The sequence below is a fragment of the Apodemus sylvaticus genome, chromosome 8, assembly GCF_947179515.1.
Source record: "Apodemus sylvaticus chromosome 8, mApoSyl1.1, whole genome shotgun sequence".
NCBI lineage: Eukaryota > Metazoa > Chordata > Mammalia > Rodentia > Muridae > Apodemus > Apodemus sylvaticus.
In genome coordinates this window covers 66,699,489-66,717,117 of record NC_067479.1, presented here as the reverse complement: position 1 = coordinate 66,717,117, position 17,629 = coordinate 66,699,489, and the positions used below count along the sequence as shown (strand labels likewise).

The window sequence follows — 17,629 nt, the reverse complement described above, 5'->3', positions numbered from 1 at the left end:
AATGGTGCCACACACCTGTCATCTCAGCACACGGGAGTCTATGTCAGAAGGATTGCAAGTTTGAGACCAGCCTGAGCTACATAGTGAGACCCTATCCTAAAATTAAATTAAAATTCAGTCCAAGACTGTGGCCTTGGGCCAGAACACAAACAGAAACAACAAACTGTCCTGTTCAACTGTCTCTAAACAAAACCGTTTGCTTTTGTTCTTTGCAGGGCTATATCCGACAGTGTCGTAAGCACACCGGAATGTTCACCAGTGCGCAGCTCGCCACTATTTTTGGAAACATTGAAGACATTTACAAATTCCAAAGAAAGTTTCTGAAAGACCTTGAGAAACAGTACAACAAAGAGGAACCTCACTTAAGTGAAATAGGATCCTGCTTTCTTCAGCACGTACGTCCCCGTCCCTCCATTAATCACATCCTGTCAGACGCTAGTGTAAAAAGATGCCTTCGCCAAAGACATTCCAGAGGGTTCTGCCTGCCTTGCCTCATGTACTGCCATTAGCTAGATGGGCTCTCTCTTCCCATGAACCAAGGTCACATGCTCATAGGCAGATGGCAATGCAACCTCAGAGTTGACCTGCTGCTGACATGAGTTATTGGCACTTACTAGGAGATTGACTATAACTGGCAATAGAGGACTTCGGAGGTTATTATTGCTGTGCTTGGGGAATCGTTCTAGTAGTGCTAACAATAGCAGCAATGTCTCCTAGCTTCCTGGGTGCTGGACCTGGTGATTTTCTATAGGCGAGACTGGAGGAGTGGATGGACCTTAAAGTGCTGAGCATGGTAGTTCCTTAGGAATGCAGGCAGGAGTGGGTCCCTGGGTGTCCAGGCATCTTCGAGACAATGAAGACTTTGTGTGACTGGAGTAGTCTGGTCCTGTGGGTGAGCAGCTGGAGAGAGGCTCTAGAGGGGAGCATAGGTAGGGCAAGAGAAGACAGGGGCGTGGCCTCAAGCACAGAAGGTCTTAACTGCTGGTCACCACCATGGTCAGCCCTTTTGGGTGATGGCCTAGGGTATTTTCAAGGAAGTCTGGCAAAGCTAGTACCAACAAAGAAAGAGCAGTGGTCTCTAGTACCTGCGTCACAGAGTTAGCAGGTAGGCTGGGAAATCGCATGCTAGGGAAAGGGGGCGCGTGTTGGGATACCCCCTGCATTTCTCAGTCAGAGGGGCATGGTGGGTAGACGGGAAGGAAGGGCAGTTGTGAGCATGTGGCCCAACAACGGAAGCTGGAGGAAAACTGGTGGCCAGTGATGTAGATTAGCACCGGGTGACAGACAGGTGACAGGGCTTTTAAAGCGATGCCCCCCACCCCACCCCCCGACCCCCGTCCTGAGGGAAGGATTGGTGGGCAGAGGAAGAGAGTGGCTGCAAGCCCAGGAGAGCAGACAGCACGAGAATGGCAGGCAGCAGTGTGGCCGCCCCTCAGAACGGGACTCTGAGAGGAGGGACGTGGACAGGGGCCTTTCAGTCGGACAATGTGTAACGCGTGGCAACGCCCCAAGGGTTGTTAGTTAGGCAGTGTGTTGGCAGCACGTGCACCCCCAAGCCAGAGTGTGTCAGTGGAAAGGAGGGGGTGAGGATATTAAAGAGAGCCCCCAGACCACAAATGATCTTCCTACTTCATCAGCCATGGAAGCCAGTGTCAAGCCCGGGTTTCCCTTGGGGTCTCGGCCTGTTCCCTCTTCTCCAGGGGTGTCCCTACAGTCGGCTCAGAGCCCTGACTGATGAGGCTGCCTTCCCTTCCAGCAAGAGGGCTTTGCCATCTACTCTGAGTACTGCAACAACCACCCGGGCGCCTGTGTGGAGCTGTCCAACCTCATGAAGCACAGCAAGTACAGGCACTTCTTCGAGGCCTGCCGCCTGCTGCAGCAGATGATCGACATCGCCCTGGACGGCTTCCTCCTCACGCCCGTGCAGAAGATCTGCAAATACCCACTGCAGCTGGCTGAGCTGCTCAAGTACACCACACAGGAGCACGGGTAAGCCGGGGGCCGCCCCGGGGCCGTGGAGCTGAACACCAGCCAGTCCTGGAACGGCAGGGACAGGTGGTGGTGGTGGCAGCGGCGGTGGTGGCGGTGGCGGCGGCGGTGGCGGTGCTAATGTGGTAGCATTGCTACACTGCCTCTGAGCTTCTTGGAAGCTTTCAAGTGTTTACAGTGGTTATCACTTTAATGATGTATGTGAAGATTCTCCATGACTTCCAGAAAGAGAAAAACAAAAGAATTCTTTGTTTGGTTGGTTGGTTCTTTGTTTGTTTTTTTCCAGTCAGTTTCTTTGTACAGCCCTAGCTGTCCTGGAACTCACTCTGTAGATCAGGCTGGTCTTGAACTCAGGCCTCTGCCACCCAAGTGCTGGGATTAAAGAAAGGTGACACCACTGCTGGCTTTTCTCTTCTCTTCTCTTCTCTTCTCTTCTCTTCTCTTCTCTTCTCTTCTCTTCTCTTCTCTTCTCTTCTCTTTCTCTCCTCTTCTCTCCTCCCCTCTCCTCCTCCCCTCTCCTCCTCCCCTCTCCTCCTCCCCTCTCCTCCTCCCCTCTCCTCCTCCCCTCTCCTCCTCCCCTCTCCTCCTTCCCTCTCGTCCCCCCCTCTCCCCCCCTCTCCCCTTTTCCCCCTCTCCCCCCTCCCCTCTCTTCCCCTCCCCTCCTCTCCTCTCCTCTCCTCTCCTCTCCTCTCCTCTCTTCTTCCTTCTTTCCTTCCTTCCTTCCTTTCTTGTAAAAATAAATTCTAAAAAATAAATAAATAAAAGGCAACAATAAAACCCTTAGATCCTGCCCTTCTTTGGGGACTTTTAACAAAAGTCATTGTCCCTTTTTTTGCTGGGGGGTTCCACTTCTTGGTCTTGTTTGTTTTGTCTCCTGCTCTGCCTCTGAGAATAGGCCTGTGCAGACAGGATTTGCCTTGTGGACAATCCTGCAGGCTTCCCTGGACTTGAGCGCCCCTGTGTCTGGTTCACTGCCTCTACTCTCAAGGCTGTTGAGGATGCTAACTCAGTTCACCAGGGTCCCTGCAGTGTCATCACGTGAGCTCAAGGGCTCCAACCCTGAGTTACTTCCACTGAACACAGCCTGAATGTAACAGTTTCTTACTCGAGACACGCAGTGTTGTAGCCTCCGTGTACATTGCAATTTTGATTTCAGGGTTTTCAATACTGGACAGTTTTAGAGGCGTGGGTTGGGGCGCTGCTGGAAGACCATCCACTGGATTGCTCGTGGTCTTCCATGCCCCTCCCTAAACAAGTAAAAGATGAGACTTGGTGCGGATTATTACTTTCGAAATGGCTGGTGGTTTTGAAGCAGCTTTATATAGCAGAAGTGGTTGTGTTCAAATCAAAGCAGAGATCAAGGACAGTTCTCTCCGAAGGAGAATAATTCACGGTTGCTATGACTAATGCTTGGTTTTTGTGGCATTTACTTTCATTCATGGTGATTTCTGGGAAATGAATGGCTACATTCTTATTCCAAAAGAATTGTGAATCGGGCTCCCTCAGCTCACTTAACCTGTGCAGACTGTGGTCTATTCACCGGGAACAATGGCTCCTCCTCAGTGCCTTGTCTAGACCATTAGCATACCAACCGGGGACTGAGTTATTTTGTCTGCCCTTTTTTGGTGAGTTGCTTATGTCTTGCAATTAAAATGGACTTCCCATTTTGCAGCGATTACGACGACATAAAGGCAGCCTATGAAGCCATGAAGAACGTGGCCTGCTTGATCAATGAGCGCAAGCGCAAGCTGGAGAGCATAGACAAGATCGCCCGCTGGCAGGTGGCCATCGTGGGCTGGGAGGTGAGTGGCACTCACACATGCGCAGTGAGCATGATTTGTGCATTTGGAGGGATTTCGATGAGTCTAAAAGACAACTACCTTTTTTAAAAAAGCATTATTTATTTATTTTATGTATCTTGAGTACACTGTTGCTGTCTTCAGACACACCAGAAGAGGGCATCAGATCCCATTACAGATGGCTGTGAGCCACCATGTGGTTGCTAGGGATTGAACTCAGGACCTTTGGAAGAGCAGTCAATGCTCTTAACCACTGAGCCATCTCTCCAGCCCAAAGAATAATATACAATGCCTATAAAAAAAAAATGCCTATTAAAAAAAGTTAAGTCTGAGTAGGCGAGGGAGCTCAGAGGGTAAAGGTGCCAAACCTAAAGATGTGAGTTTAATCCCCGGGCCCCATGTGGTAAAAGGAGAGAACGCACCCCTGCGAGTTGTCTTCCCGCCTCCACGTGAGCAATGTGGCTCACGCATGCCCATACACGTGCATTTATGCATGCACCTCAATAATTAAAAGTAATTTCTAAAAGAAACAGGTCACCAATATATTGCTTAGTGTCTGGTCCTCTGACATGGAGAGCCAGCTCCCACACAGTCATAGAACAAGTAATAGGAGCATGGGGGACTCAAGTCATGGTGACATTTGGATCCTATATGATCCAAGCAAAATTATCTTTTATTGTCCCTAAGTTGAGAAGGAAAATATTACTTCTTAGGCTACGTGATCACTATGTAATAGTACAGATAATCCCTACCTGATGGTAATGGTCCAGTGGGTATACTTACCCTTACTTGCACATCCATCTGTGTGTGTGTGTGTGTGTGTGTGTGTGTGTATGTGTATGATGTGTGCGCATGAACATGCACGCGTGGAGAATGTAGTGCCCTACATATACACACACAGTATGTAATGTCCTTCCATTTCATATCTAATTGCATTTATGAACTCAGTGAATCCTCAAAGCCCTCTTTAGAAGTAGGCATCACCCACGGGATGGGGAGAAGGCCCTGAAAGGTGTAAGTACCTCCTCCAGGCCCAGCAGTCTAGGCCGGTCACCTCTGCACTGCACTAAGAACAAGTAGGTGCCTTTCAGGTTGGTGCTGAACCAGATAAGGATTACTGCACCTACCAACTGGTCAGAACTGGCTTTCACAGGCTGAGGAGGTGTTGGGTGAGAAGGCGGGACGTGGGCTGAAGTTACTGAGAGCAGGGACAGCAAAAGAGAAATGCTTTTTCCCGGAGCCCAAGCATAGCTCTGACCTCGCAGTCTGATCCCTTGTTTTGAAGTGAAGAATGTGGGGCACAGATTGCTCTAGGAAAGGAAATAGAAGAAATATTTTGGAGTCAAGCACTTCTGCCTCCAAAACATTCTGTGTATTATTGGAATTAAAGGAAAATGAAAATTGTATAAATGAAGGCCAGCTTCATACCAGATTTGTTAGGGTGATGCTGATGTCCACCGGCCCTAGGTGTTATAAAGGATGCTTGCTTTCCAACCTTAGATTCTAACTTTTTTTTTGTTGTTGTTTTTGTTTTTTGGATTTGTTTTTTTTTGAGACAGGGTTTCTCTGTATAGCCCTGGCTGTCCTGGAACTCACTCTGTAGACCAGTCTGTAGACCAGGCTGTCCTTGAACTCAGAAATCCGCCTGCCTCTGCCTCCCAGAGTGCTGGGATTACAGGCGTGCACCACCACCGCCCAGCTAGATTCTAACATTTAGGGGATCATCTCATCAGGATTAACTAAATTCTTACTAGCAGCCTGGCCTTTGGCTTTCAGGACCCTAAGCTAGCTACTCCAAAGAGTAGGTAAATACCTATTATAATAGTAATGCCATGTCCCTGTGCAGCAAACCCTCTGATTCTCCTTGATTGTCATGAAGTCAAGCCTTTATTAGCTCCCAGTCTAGAAAATGTCTGCATTCCATTGTTTGTTTATATTTTATGTGCATTGGTGTTTGAGGGTGTCAGATTTTCTGGAACTGGAGTTGCAGACAGTTGTAAGCTGGCATGTGATTGCTGCAAATTGAACTCAGGACCTCGGGAAGAGTGACCAGCGCTCTTAACTGCTGAGCCATCTCTCTAGTCCCCAGCATTCTATTACTTTAACACGAGTTTTTAGATCAGGAAGACACTTTGAGCAGGTCACTAGATGTCCTTCTCTGACCTCCACATGCCCTGACAGGAACAAATATACCACATGCATATATGTATCATAAATAAATATGTAGAGATGGGAAATAAAGAGTAGAAAAGAGATCTCATGACAAGGGACCCATGAAGTCAAGGCAGCCTTGCAAGCCCTACCTGGCTGTGTGTGGGGCAGCAATGCCTGGTCTTAGGAAACTGGATGGAATATTCTAGAAAGGCTGTATCAGAGGCCCCTTCTGTTTCTCTGTTGTTGGAAACAATCTGGTTTGGAAGACTCACGGGGTCCTTGCATTCTCTTAGGGCCTGGACATTCTAGACCGAAGCTCTGAGTTGATTCATTCCGGAGAACTGACCAAAATCACCAGGCAGGGCAAGAGCCAGCAGCGCATCTTCTTCCTTTTCGACCACCAGCTAGTGTCCTGCAAGAAGGACCTGCTGCGCAGGGACATGCTGTACTACAAGGGCCGCATGGACATGGATGAGGTGGAGCTTGTGGATGTAGAGGATGGGCGGGACAAAGACTGGAACCTAAGCATGCGCAATGCCTTCAAGTTGGTCAGCAAGGCCACGGATGAAGTTCATCTCTTCTGTGCCAGAAAGCAAGAAGACAAGGCCAGGTGGCTGCAGGCCTACGCGGACGAGAGGCGACGGGTGCAGGAGGACCAGCAGATGGGTGAGTCCCTCAGCCTCCTCCTCCACTGGCCTTTTTTGTCCAGGTGCTCCCTCAAGAGCTGAATCTGTGGTCGGTGCTACAGGCACGTGCTCTGTGTAATATCAGCAAAGATAGCCCAAGGATGTGCTTAGTCACACTTTACAGATGAGATACTTTTCCAGGATGGGCCGGCTTGGTGTGGTCCCAGGGACTGACCACATGGTGGTAGTGCACACACACACACACACCCTCACCCAACCAGTAGAAATATCAAATGATTCTCTTTATGTCTTCACTGAACATTTATTTTTCTGCATATGGGTATGTGTGTGATATATTTGTTCCTGGCGGAGGTCAGAGAAAGACATCTAGTGACCTGCTCTAGCACCTTTTCCACTTCCAGTGGGTCTCACTGAACCCCCTGGAGCTAGGCTGGGAGCCAGTAAGCCCCAGCTATACTACTGTCTCAATCCCACACAGCCTTGGGATTACAGGTGCACACATGAGCACTGGGGATTTGAACTCGGGGCTGCATACTTGTAGAGCATGCGCTCTTTCCCACTTCTGAGAGGCCATCTTCCTAGCTCAGAATTGCCAGACAGTTGTCAGGGCTTCCCCTTTCTTTATCAGCCCTGTTGCAAAATTGTCTACCGTATTTACCTCACTGTCTGGGTCAGTTCAGATACAGTTCCTCCTGTGCTTCCCTCCCCCCACCCCGCCCCCAGTGGCAACCGCAGAACCTGTACCATATGCCACCGTGAGAGCGTGCTTCTCATGTCCGGGAGTGTACTTGTACAGGTAGACCATCTATAATCCCAAGATCAGAATCTCTGAGCATCAATGAGGAAAATTTCACAGCTGACATCATGTGAGGGACCCAATCAAGAGGCAGATGCCCACAAAGTATATAGTTTGGACTCTCTCTCAGGCTGTGTATAAATAAGATAAAGTGTCTATGAAACATAACTGAATCCTGTGTTTAGACTTTGATCTTGTCCCCAGGATACCTTATGCATTGTGTATGTGAAAATACTAGGAACTCTAAAGAGTGGCATGTGCTGGTCCCACACATTTCATATCAGGGGAACTTAACCTGTACTTTGGTTTGTCACTGCTGGCCTTTTTTACTGCATGATCATGCAAGAAGGAAGCTGGCATGTGGCACTAACCAGTACAGTACTCGCAGTTTCTGTGCCCACACTCCAGAGCCACCCACACAGATTGCATGTGAGCATGTACTGCCAGATGTGATCTGAGGTGCCCAGAGACCAGGGGTGCCCAGGGCTCAGACGGGAAATGCCTGTGTCACCCAGATCTCAAGGACTGCGGGTCTGTCAAGTATCACCCACTGCCACAGAGCCCAAGGGGCTTTAAGGGTGGTCCCTATGTCTCCTGTACCCAGACACTGGCTACAGATGTGGCCTTAGATTCTGCAGTTGGCCATAGAAAGTGTCCTGGGGTCCCGTGTTGAACTCTATCAGGCTATCTTGCTATTAAAAGTAAGAATTTCTTCAGAAAGTGCCAGAGCTCAGACCAGTGTGCCAGCACACAACTTCCAGCCTCACAGATGGGATCTGTGTGGCTGCTCTTTAGACCCAAGGAAATCTGGACCCCCAGCAGTCACCGTGCATTGGCTGCTGACGGTCAGACCCTGTTGCAATAAAGCCTGTCACGAAATCCTTCTCAGAAGTGTACAGGTAGTTACTGAAACATGAATGACGGGGTCACCAGCTCCCAGTTTACTGAGTCATTCTGCGCTGTCTGCTGTGGCAAGAAGCACTCGAGTTAGAACGTTTGCGTTCCTTCATGACAATCCCAGAAGTCCTGAATGCTTAGCTCTGTTTGTCCTCGAGTGTGTGTGTGTGTGTGTGTGTGTGTGTGTGTATGTCCTTTGCTTCATGGGCTCCTGTGGCGAGGAATCAGTGAGGTCAGGTCCCCATGCTCTCCCTGGAGCAGCACACCAGTCTTCATGTCTGGGTCTGGGTGTGGGGCAGGAAGGAAACCCTTGCCAGTCAGGTAGCCATTGAGTATGTCACTGCATAAAGACAGGAGAGCAGAGCCAGCCGAGGTAGGGTGGATCCAAGATAGAAACAAGGCCCATTGAAGCTGCAGAAGTGGTGTGTGGCTCCCGACTGCCACAGTGGAGAGCTGCCTGGCCCCGCCTCCCGCTTCTGCAGCCCACCTCGCCACTGCGGTTGCTCCTCCTCAGATGTCTTGTCTCTCTCCAAAGCCAGTCTGTCCTCTTCCCCAGCCCAGCTCCTTTCACCTAGTTGGCCTACCTTATCTTGACAGCATGGCTGTCCACTGCACAGCCAGGGTGCAGAGTCCCAGTCTAAGGCTTCAGGTAATTAGAATCTCAACTCACAGAGCTCTCAGCACAGGTGAGCTTCAGCCCTGAGCCCCTTTGCCTTGGGCTCTCTTCCCAGAGTGTCATGCTTTAGACCTGCAGTTAGGATGACTCCCATGTGGACATTGACCTGGCAGTGTCTGTCTTGAGACACCAAGGGTCAGTGTGTCATGACAATTGTACCTCATATCACTCTCTAAACTACCTGGGCTCAGAGGTCATCGTGAGGCACCTGGTGACACTTCTGGCACCTTCCTTTCCCCTCACCCAGTCTATGGGGAAGAGAATGCCTCAGCACTAGTGTGTGTTGGACACAGTTTATTCTGAGAAAGTTTTCCCGGGTTCTGAATGTAGACCACATCTGTTTCCAAATCCAGGAATGGAGATCCCAGAAAATCAGAAGAAACTCGCTATGTTGAATGCTCAGAAGGCAGGACATGGGAAATCTAAAGGTGAGGTTGGTGGAAGCTTCGCGTGCCTCCTTTCTGTGCTTCTTGTGATGCCCTGGAGTCTGTCTACACAGAGCCTGTTTGCAGCACTGTGGAGAGGAAAAGCCAAAGCTGCTGAAGGAACAGACCCACAGTGACAGGCAGGGGGAGAGTCTTCTTCAGGTTTGGATTCAGGTGCATGAACTATCTCAGGTAGTAATCAAGGCCTTCAGGGCAGGGCTACTAGTCTTGCCAGTGCCTTCTGTTCCTCACGGCCCTGGAGGATGATTTCCACTGGGTATCCACAGGTACCGACTGAGCCACCAGTCAAATAATCCTTTGTATCTTTGATTTGAGGAAGAATCTCTAACACCGAAGTACTTGCCAGCTACAGGTGACAGCACTGCTTTCCAGTGAGGTGAGGTCCCAGCTATAGGGGACTGCACTGCATTCCAGTGAGGTGAGGTCCCAGCTATAGGGGACTGCACTGCATTCCAGTGAGGTTAGGTCCCAGCTATAGGGGACTGCACTGCATTCCAGTGAGGCGAGGTCCCAGCTATAGAGGACTACACTGCATTCTGGTGAGGTGAGGTGAGGTGTCTTAGATAAGGGGACCGCACTGTATTCCACTGAGGTGGGGTCTCAGCTATAGGGGACTGTGCTGCATTCCAGTGAGGTGAGGTCCTAACATTCAGAACATCGTTAGATAAGAAGACCTGGTTTCTCCCAGAGCATTTTCCCACTCTTGTACACACTAGAATCACTTGGCAGTGACACAGAAGCCTTCATGGCCTAGGCCATACCAGGGTCCTAAGTGTTCACACTCAGTGTCTCCCCAGGATAGAATAATGCCAATGAATGCTACCTCATTTATTCTTGTCTTGTCACTCCCGTATTAAAGATTATGGAACTGAGGCACAACGAAATCAAAGAATTTCTCTCAAATATTCATAATCACTAAGTGTGGAGTAGCATTTGAGCCAAAGGCATGTTGGCTCCAGGCCTTGGTTCAGAGCACATTACTACTTCCAGTCCACACTAGGAAGCCCAGTTCTGATTCTCTACTGATCTCTCTCATGGTGGAAGTTGACCTGCTCCATCCCCTGGGCTTCCATCTTGGGAGATTTTCGGTAGGCCTTGCCGGTCCCACACAGGGTATCTGAATTCTCATTTTGTAGGGCAGTTATTAGATGTCCTCTTGATTCCTTAGAATTAGCTAAGTACTTTGAGTCCCAGTGTGATTTTCTAGTGACTGTTCTGTTCTTCTGTCCTTCCTGAGTTAGGCTACAACAGCTGCCCCGTGGCCCCGCCCCACCAGAGCCTGCCGCCCCTTCACCAGCGCCACATCACTGTGCCCACCAGCATCCCACAGCAGCAGGTCTTTGCTTTGGCTGAGCCCAAGAGGAAGCCATCACTCTTCTGGCACACCTTCCACAAACTCACTCCCTTCCGGAAATGAGCCTTACCCGGTGTGAGCCTCTGAGGTACTGTGGGGAGGAAGACCGGTTGTCTCTTCAGCGTGATGTCTAGAGATGGCTTCTTGCTCAGTGATGAATATTTTGTTTGGGGATCGATGAAGGGGAGAAGAAGTTGGACTCAGCTTTGACCATGAGAGGCCCCAGAACCCTTGTGGATGGAAGGAGCCACGGAGCACTGCTCTGTCCCACACGGAAGCCACACTCTCAAGTGGCCATGATGTAGGGACTAGGGCCTCTCTACATGGAGACTGCGGATTCAGTTGGCCCTGCGAGTTTCCCACTGCTGGTCCCATTCCTGCTCCAGTTCCACACAGTATCAGGAGCCTGTCGGTCCTTCAGGAGCAGCAACTACATTAAGGATGGCTCCTGTGTTTGATCTTAAGAAACTCATTGACCGGGGTCGGTAGGATGTTAGCAGCCAAGGGATGACCTGAGTGTGGTCAGGACCCGGAAGAGACATGAAGGAGCGAGAGCCAATGGGGCAGGTGCCCACAGTTCTCCAAGGTGTGCAGATGCCAAGCAAGAGTGTAGGTCTGTCTCATCCTGCAAAGTTCCTTATTCACAAGAGAGTCAGGGGGCATCTGCTGCCCTGGCTGTGCTGGGGGCGATAGCATCCTCAGGGCAGGGCTGCTTTCCAGACTGGAGGGAAGGCTGCAGCCACCTGACTTGTCCCTTCAAACAGAGGCCACGCCTTGCTCAACCCTCACAACCTAAGAACCTGCCTGCCACTCACGGAAGCAAGGGTGATGTGAAACTCACTGTTCCTCTCCAACGGCCCTTTGCGTCACAGGTAGGATGATGGAGACACCGACATCCCCAGATAAAAGGAGGGGCAAAACCATCCCACTTCCTGGGGAAATGAACCGCCTCTATCACGTGACCCTGAAACAGTAGGACCGAGGCTGCGCCAGCTGTACAATGGTCTTAATGACTCCTTAGCTCTGAGAGAGCTGTCTCTTAATGGGGGCCCCATGAGCTGACACCCACAGAGAGTAACCGTTCTCGGTTGACATTGTGTTTGTTACTTGATGAAAATGCCTTTTAACTCAAGGGGACTGGTTCTGCATTTTAATCTACATAGCAGGTTGGCCAGGGGCTGGAGGGGTCCCGCCATGCTGCTCCTGTGCTCTCTGCTCTCGGCTCTTGCTTGAGAACAAACAAGTCTGCAGTGTCAGAGGTGAAGGTATTGGTCCCTCAGGACAGTTCACCGGTCTCCACATCTATGCCTGAAACTAGTGTCATCACAGCAAATACCTTGATCCCGACCCTTGGATTAGTCTCAACCCTCCTGTGACCCCTGGCAGCACTGCGGGGGACCGTGGTCAGTGGCCCCACTGCTGTGTCTGTGTGCAGTGAAGAGGTTCAGGTGCACAGAGCATGTGCCGTGTGTGTGTGTGTGTGTGTGTGTGTGTGTGTGAGAGAGAGAGAGAGAGAGAGAGAGAGAGAGAGAGAGAGAGAGAGAGAGAGGAGGGGAGAGGGGGAGAGTGAGGCCTCAACTTCAGCTACATTTATATAACTGACAGGTTTGGTTGGTTGGTTTTTTTGTTTGTTTGTTTTCTAATAGAATGTAAGGATATATTTTAGAAACCATGCTTTGTGTACTTTTCTCTGCTCCAGTGTGTGTGTGTGCAGCAATCCCCACAGTTGTGTGTTACTATGAAAATTGCTTTAAAGAAGCGAGTAGTCATTGGTCCTGGTCATTTTCACTGAGGATTTCTCTTGAGTCGGAGCCTCGCTGCAGGCTCCATTTGCTGTTACAGCTGACGACGGCGAAGAAGTAATACGCTATGTTTGTGACCAGTCCTAACAGAATTCCCAGCTGCCCTAACTTCCTGCTCCCACCTACCTCCACAGACCGCCTAACAATCCCCGACATCAGGATGTGTTTATATCAAGTCACATTCAAGACCTGGGCTGGCCCCGGGTCATTTTATACAGCCTGAGAAGCGCTTGATCAAATAAAGTCTGCCCCAGGTGACTCTTGGGATTTCTGGGTGATTTTGAAAACGAATGTGTTTTTAAAAGATGTAATAGCATTTGACTTTGTTAAAATCTCTATGTCAGTATGCATTTTATTACCAAATACAGAAAGTGGAGGACCTTTAGTAGTTTTTATTTTCAGTTCTCCAAACTTCCTTCTTGATTTAAGGCACGCGCTCTACTTTGGATGAAAAAGAAAGAACAAAGAATCTCTTGCCTGAACAGTGTCCGCAGCTCACGAACAACCTTCCCTCCCTCCCCCTTACTGGGCCAAAAAAAAAGTTGATTTCAAATTTTGATGACTTTTATTTGTTCTACTTTTAGCATTCCAGAATTTGCCGGCTCTGTTACCGTGATGGAGAAGGCCTCCCTGGTTTAGATTGTACCTATAATGTGTAGGCTCTGTGCTGTAGGTGAAAAGCGATAACACTTGAAAGTCTAGGGAAAGAAAGAGCATTCCAGGCTCTGTCCCCTAAAGTAAAAAAAGAGTGGCATGTAGCTGGTCAGGGCTCGGAGGGTGAGCCTTGCTGCCCCCTAGCTGCTGGTACCTGTTCCGATCTTCCTCCATGTGTGGTAGATCATGGTAGATCGCCTCTGCAGGTTTGCGCCACCACCTCGATGGAATGCCGTTTCTAACTACTGTGCCTTTTACAATCCAATCCACTGAAGACAGATTCCACATTCTACGTTGCTGTCGTTACATGCAAAGCAAAAAAGCGTTTAATTCAAAACCTGGTTCAAAGCGCAAGCTTTTTTTTTTTTTAAGCGCCATCCTTCCAGCATCGTGCGAGTGTGGAAATCTATAATGGGATGGCTGGTGTTTCTCAGGACAAGTCAGTCCTTTTTTCCCAGCCAGAGTTTCCTGGAGCCTGGGCATGGCTTCTGCATTCTGGCTTCATTACAGATAGGAAAAGCAGAAGCGTCCTCAGGCCAGCGTCAAGAAATGTAAGTCGATGCCTTTGAGCAGCCGGCAGACGGGATGCTGGGCACACTGTGCCCACAGATTGTTTCTTCTCAGGATGCAGGGAAAGGGGCGTTTGAAAGATTTAGGACAAAGTGAGTAGAAACCCCTAGCCAGTCTTAGGGGAAAGGAGCACCAGCTTACATCGTGTATGTAAATTTGCTTACCTGTACCCCCGATTGCCTTTGCTGCTCTCCCAGGCATTGCCAGTTAGATTTAGAAAGTACTTCGAGCCACTTTTGGTCCCCTTTTTGGGTACCTGTTGGTGACTACTGTGTGTGACCTGCCGCTCTTGGCTATGCTTTTGATGATAACTAATCCACGCTGAGGTGCTGTCTTCTGTGTGAGTCAAGTGTACTGCTGCTAACCCGGTGAGCTGGCTTTGACCCTGACCCTGAAATAGGACCCATGTGCTAGATGTGCATTTTTTGCTGAATGAAGGGTTTGTTTGTTGTTGTTGTTTTTTAAAAAAAAAATACTGTTATTTGATTTCTTGTAAATGCTGTGAATCTCTATTTGTCATTTTGTATCTGTATATTAAAATTAATTTGCCAAGCTGGTTCTAGTGATGCATCTCCATAGTAAAATAAGATAGACACATTATACAAAAAGAGGCAGGCGGGGGCAGGCACAAAGCCCTAGGTCTGATTGTCAGCACTGTGTAAAACGGGGTGCAGTAGCACATGCTTCTAATTCCAGCGCTTGGGGGGTGGAGGTAGGAGGTTTTCTCTGCGGCGATAAGGGGTTCAAGGTCAACCTAAGACATATGAGGCTCTGTCTCAAGAAAAGAACATTTTTTTAAAAGGCAGCAGATGCTGGAATTTACAGACCCTTTCTTGCCTTGAGCTTGGTGCTTCTTCCTAAAGACTGATTCCTGATGGGCAGGAGGGAATCACTGGGAGATGCTGGAGAAAGGCCCTGAGGGGAATGGAGAATGGACACTGCACTTCCAAAGCCCTTAGAGTAGTAGATAGTTTGGGTGGTTTTTGTTAGCTTCTTGTGGGTCTGGAGATATAACCGGGAACTGCCCCATCCCTTACCCTCTAGGTCAAGCCAGGCCCTGTACCACTGAGTGATAGCCCTGCCCCGGAAGGCTAAATCTGTTACAGTGGTTTTTCCATGGATGATGGAAAGTGGGTGACCAGGTCTGTGGTGGTCAGAGCTGCTGGCAGGGCCTTTCACTGGGAGGTGAGCCCACAGCCTTGGCCTCCCTCACCCAGGGTGTGGGGTGAATAAGAATTTCCTCCTCTCATTAGCAAGCTCAGAAAGTCCCAGTAAACAAGCCATTGTTTGCTGTGACTAATCAGAACGTGGTTCCCCTGGGTTGCCAAGGCTGCTTTTTGCTTTCTGGTGTTTAATCCCAGCGTCACCTGTCCACTTGTACCCTTGCTCGCTGCTCCATGGGGTTCACAAACAAAGAGTGACAGTGACAGTCCTGCGGACGTAAGGGGTGGCCCAGGATGGCACCACACACAGAAAGGAACATAAGGGGAAGTATTTTATTCTAGAAGAATTAGGAGGTAAAACAAGCATTTTTCCTTGTCTGCTGCATGCATAGGAGAGACTGTCTCTTTGGAAGAATGTGTCCAGACGAACCCAATGATGTTCTTGCATCAGCAGCACCCGAGATGTGAGGCAGGCACGCGACAACTCCTAGAACAGAGTCTTCTCCTTAACAAACATCCAGGCCCAGACTCTACTCCTAAGGGTTCTATGGAGAAGCACACAGGGCTTACCTAGAGCAGCGCAGTGCCTCTCCTGGGTCAGAGCTGAGACCGTGGTGTCTGTGCAGCTGGATTGGAGCAAATGGGCTGGACCTTGTGGTGCTGGTGGTGTTTGGCATTCCCCAATGTGGCTGAAGAGCTCGAGGCCAGCTGTAGCCAGTGTCACCTACTTAGGTTGTGGTGAAGAGACATTTCAAATTTGAAGCATTCGAAGCCTAGCAGGCTGCACAGTGATCCCAGCAGGCCTTGGGGAAGGAAAGGGACACTGGTGACCAAGTCCTCTTATGAACTGAGGTACCATAAACTGAGGCAGTAAGCCAGGCTTGGGTCCTGCTATCGCAGGAGAGAGGGCAGGACTAGGAATACAGCTAGAGAGGTTTCCCCATGGCCAGGGGAGCAGAAGGGTCTGCAGCAGCCTGAAGCTGAGTGACCACAGAGGTCCCTCTCACAACCAACTGCACTGCCTACACATGAAGGGACTCGGAGACTTGGCTGTAGCAGTCAGCCCTAAAGAAGCCAGACCCTGCTCAACGGATGCCACCTCCTTTAATGGATGCTGCTAAATCCAGTCCCACCTCCTCCTGGGTACATTGTTGGGGCTGTCTGCTGGGCTGCGTGACTATGGGGTGTGGTTAGCTCTGCTAAGGTGAGGCTTCCCAGTCTGTATACCCCATCCCCGGATGGCCACTAAGGTCGAGCTGCCCTTCTCAGAGCAGAACAGTATTCTTATGCTCCTGAAACTGCTGCACGCTTCCCTGACTGTTGAGACCCTTCCCAGGAGAAGCTACAGAGCCTCGCTGTGCTCCCCGGGGGGCGGAAGGTGGGGGAAGGGATAGACCAAGTCCTTGTCTGCTCCATGTCTGGTCTAAACTCACAGATGTTGGAGCTGGTAACTTGCCACATCCTGTGCACCAACAACTGAAGCCTGGAGTTCCTGGAAGAGAAGAATAATTATCAGGTCCAAAGGGAACCTCGGTTCCTCCAAAACACCGAGACATCATTGTTTTCTCAGCTCAGGACTACAGACGGAGCAGCATTCCTCAGGAACCCATGAAAGGGCCTCTACCTGGCGGGAAGGGCCCCTACCCTTGCCTTATACTTGGATCATGATCCTTCCTATCCGCATATACCTGTTCCTCCCATCTCAAAACCCATGCTAGCATCCTGTCCTCACGTTCTCTAACTTTTCAGTCCTTTCTGGTTTCCTCCCCTCAGCTACAGCCCTGGCCACGGGCTTCTTTTTCTCTCTGCTCTAGACTCTTGAGATGCCTCTGACTGCTCTCCCACTCACACCTGTCATAGAAATGGTTCTAACCATGAAGTGGACATTTCAGGGGAATATTGACTGCACCCCCCTCTTACAGCCTTGACCCTGAGCAGAGATGCAAACAGACTTCCTTGGTTCTTTTTATGGAGAAAGGAGTCTTTTTTCCCCTCTGGTATTTTGAAAAAGAGCCTCTCTGTATAGCTTTTCAGGAACTTGCTCTGCAGACCAGGCTAGCCTCAAAGTCACAGAAGTCTACTTGCCACTGCTTCCTGGGTGCTGGAATTAAGGGTGTGTGCTACTACTGTTCCAGTTTTTTGTTTTTTCTTTCTTTCTTTCTTTCTTTCTTTCTTTCTTTCTTTCTTTCTTTCTTTCTTTCTTTCTTTCTTTTCTTTTCTTTCTTTCTTCTTTTTTTTAACTGAGGACTGAACCCAGGGTCTTGTGCTTATTAGACAGATGCCCTACCACTGAGCGAAATACTCTAAATACCCAGACTGGAGAAGATTATTTTACAGTTTGGTTTAAAAGACAACTGGGATCATTGGACTTTATCTAGAGCTTTAGGAGTTGCAAGGGCTGAGAGTCACTTCATGAATATACTACCCCCAGTCACTTCATGAACATACTACGGCCAGAAGCATACCTGAAGGCCTTTTCCTCCTGGCTAGCAGCACCCTGCAGCATTCTGCAGAGACATGTAAGCTCATGGGGGATTAACTGAATCAGGTGGCCCTTAAATTTAGTCTTGCCCTTGATATGAGTCACTGGAATCATTGAAAATTCTATGTAAACATCCTAATGGTCTGTACTGCAGAGACCCGCAGGTTACAGTCACAGTCCTTCTCATTGTCATTTTACAC

The 17,629-nt window shown here is 49.4% G+C and overlaps 1 protein-coding gene across 6 annotated transcripts in view; it reads left to right on the top strand.

The window, feature by feature from the left end:
• The window catches only part of Spata13 (spermatogenesis associated 13), a 128,633-nt gene extending 114,297 nt beyond the window's left edge, over positions 1-14,336 (top strand). For all 6 annotated transcript variants that reach the window (XM_052191270.1, XM_052191269.1, XM_052191271.1 and 3 more), the window contains 6 exons: positions 216-395; positions 1,757-1,989; positions 3,662-3,791; positions 6,236-6,608; positions 9,312-9,386; positions 10,646-14,336. In XM_052191270.1, the coding sequence (XP_052047230.1) occupies positions 216-395; positions 1,757-1,989; positions 3,662-3,791; positions 6,236-6,608; positions 9,312-9,386; positions 10,646-10,821 (1,167 nt within the window). In that variant the 3' untranslated portion in view covers positions 10,822-14,336. The remainder of the gene's footprint in view (positions 1-215; positions 396-1,756; positions 1,990-3,661; positions 3,792-6,235; positions 6,609-9,311; positions 9,387-10,645) is intronic.
• Positions 14,337-17,629: the final 3,293 nt, after the last annotated feature.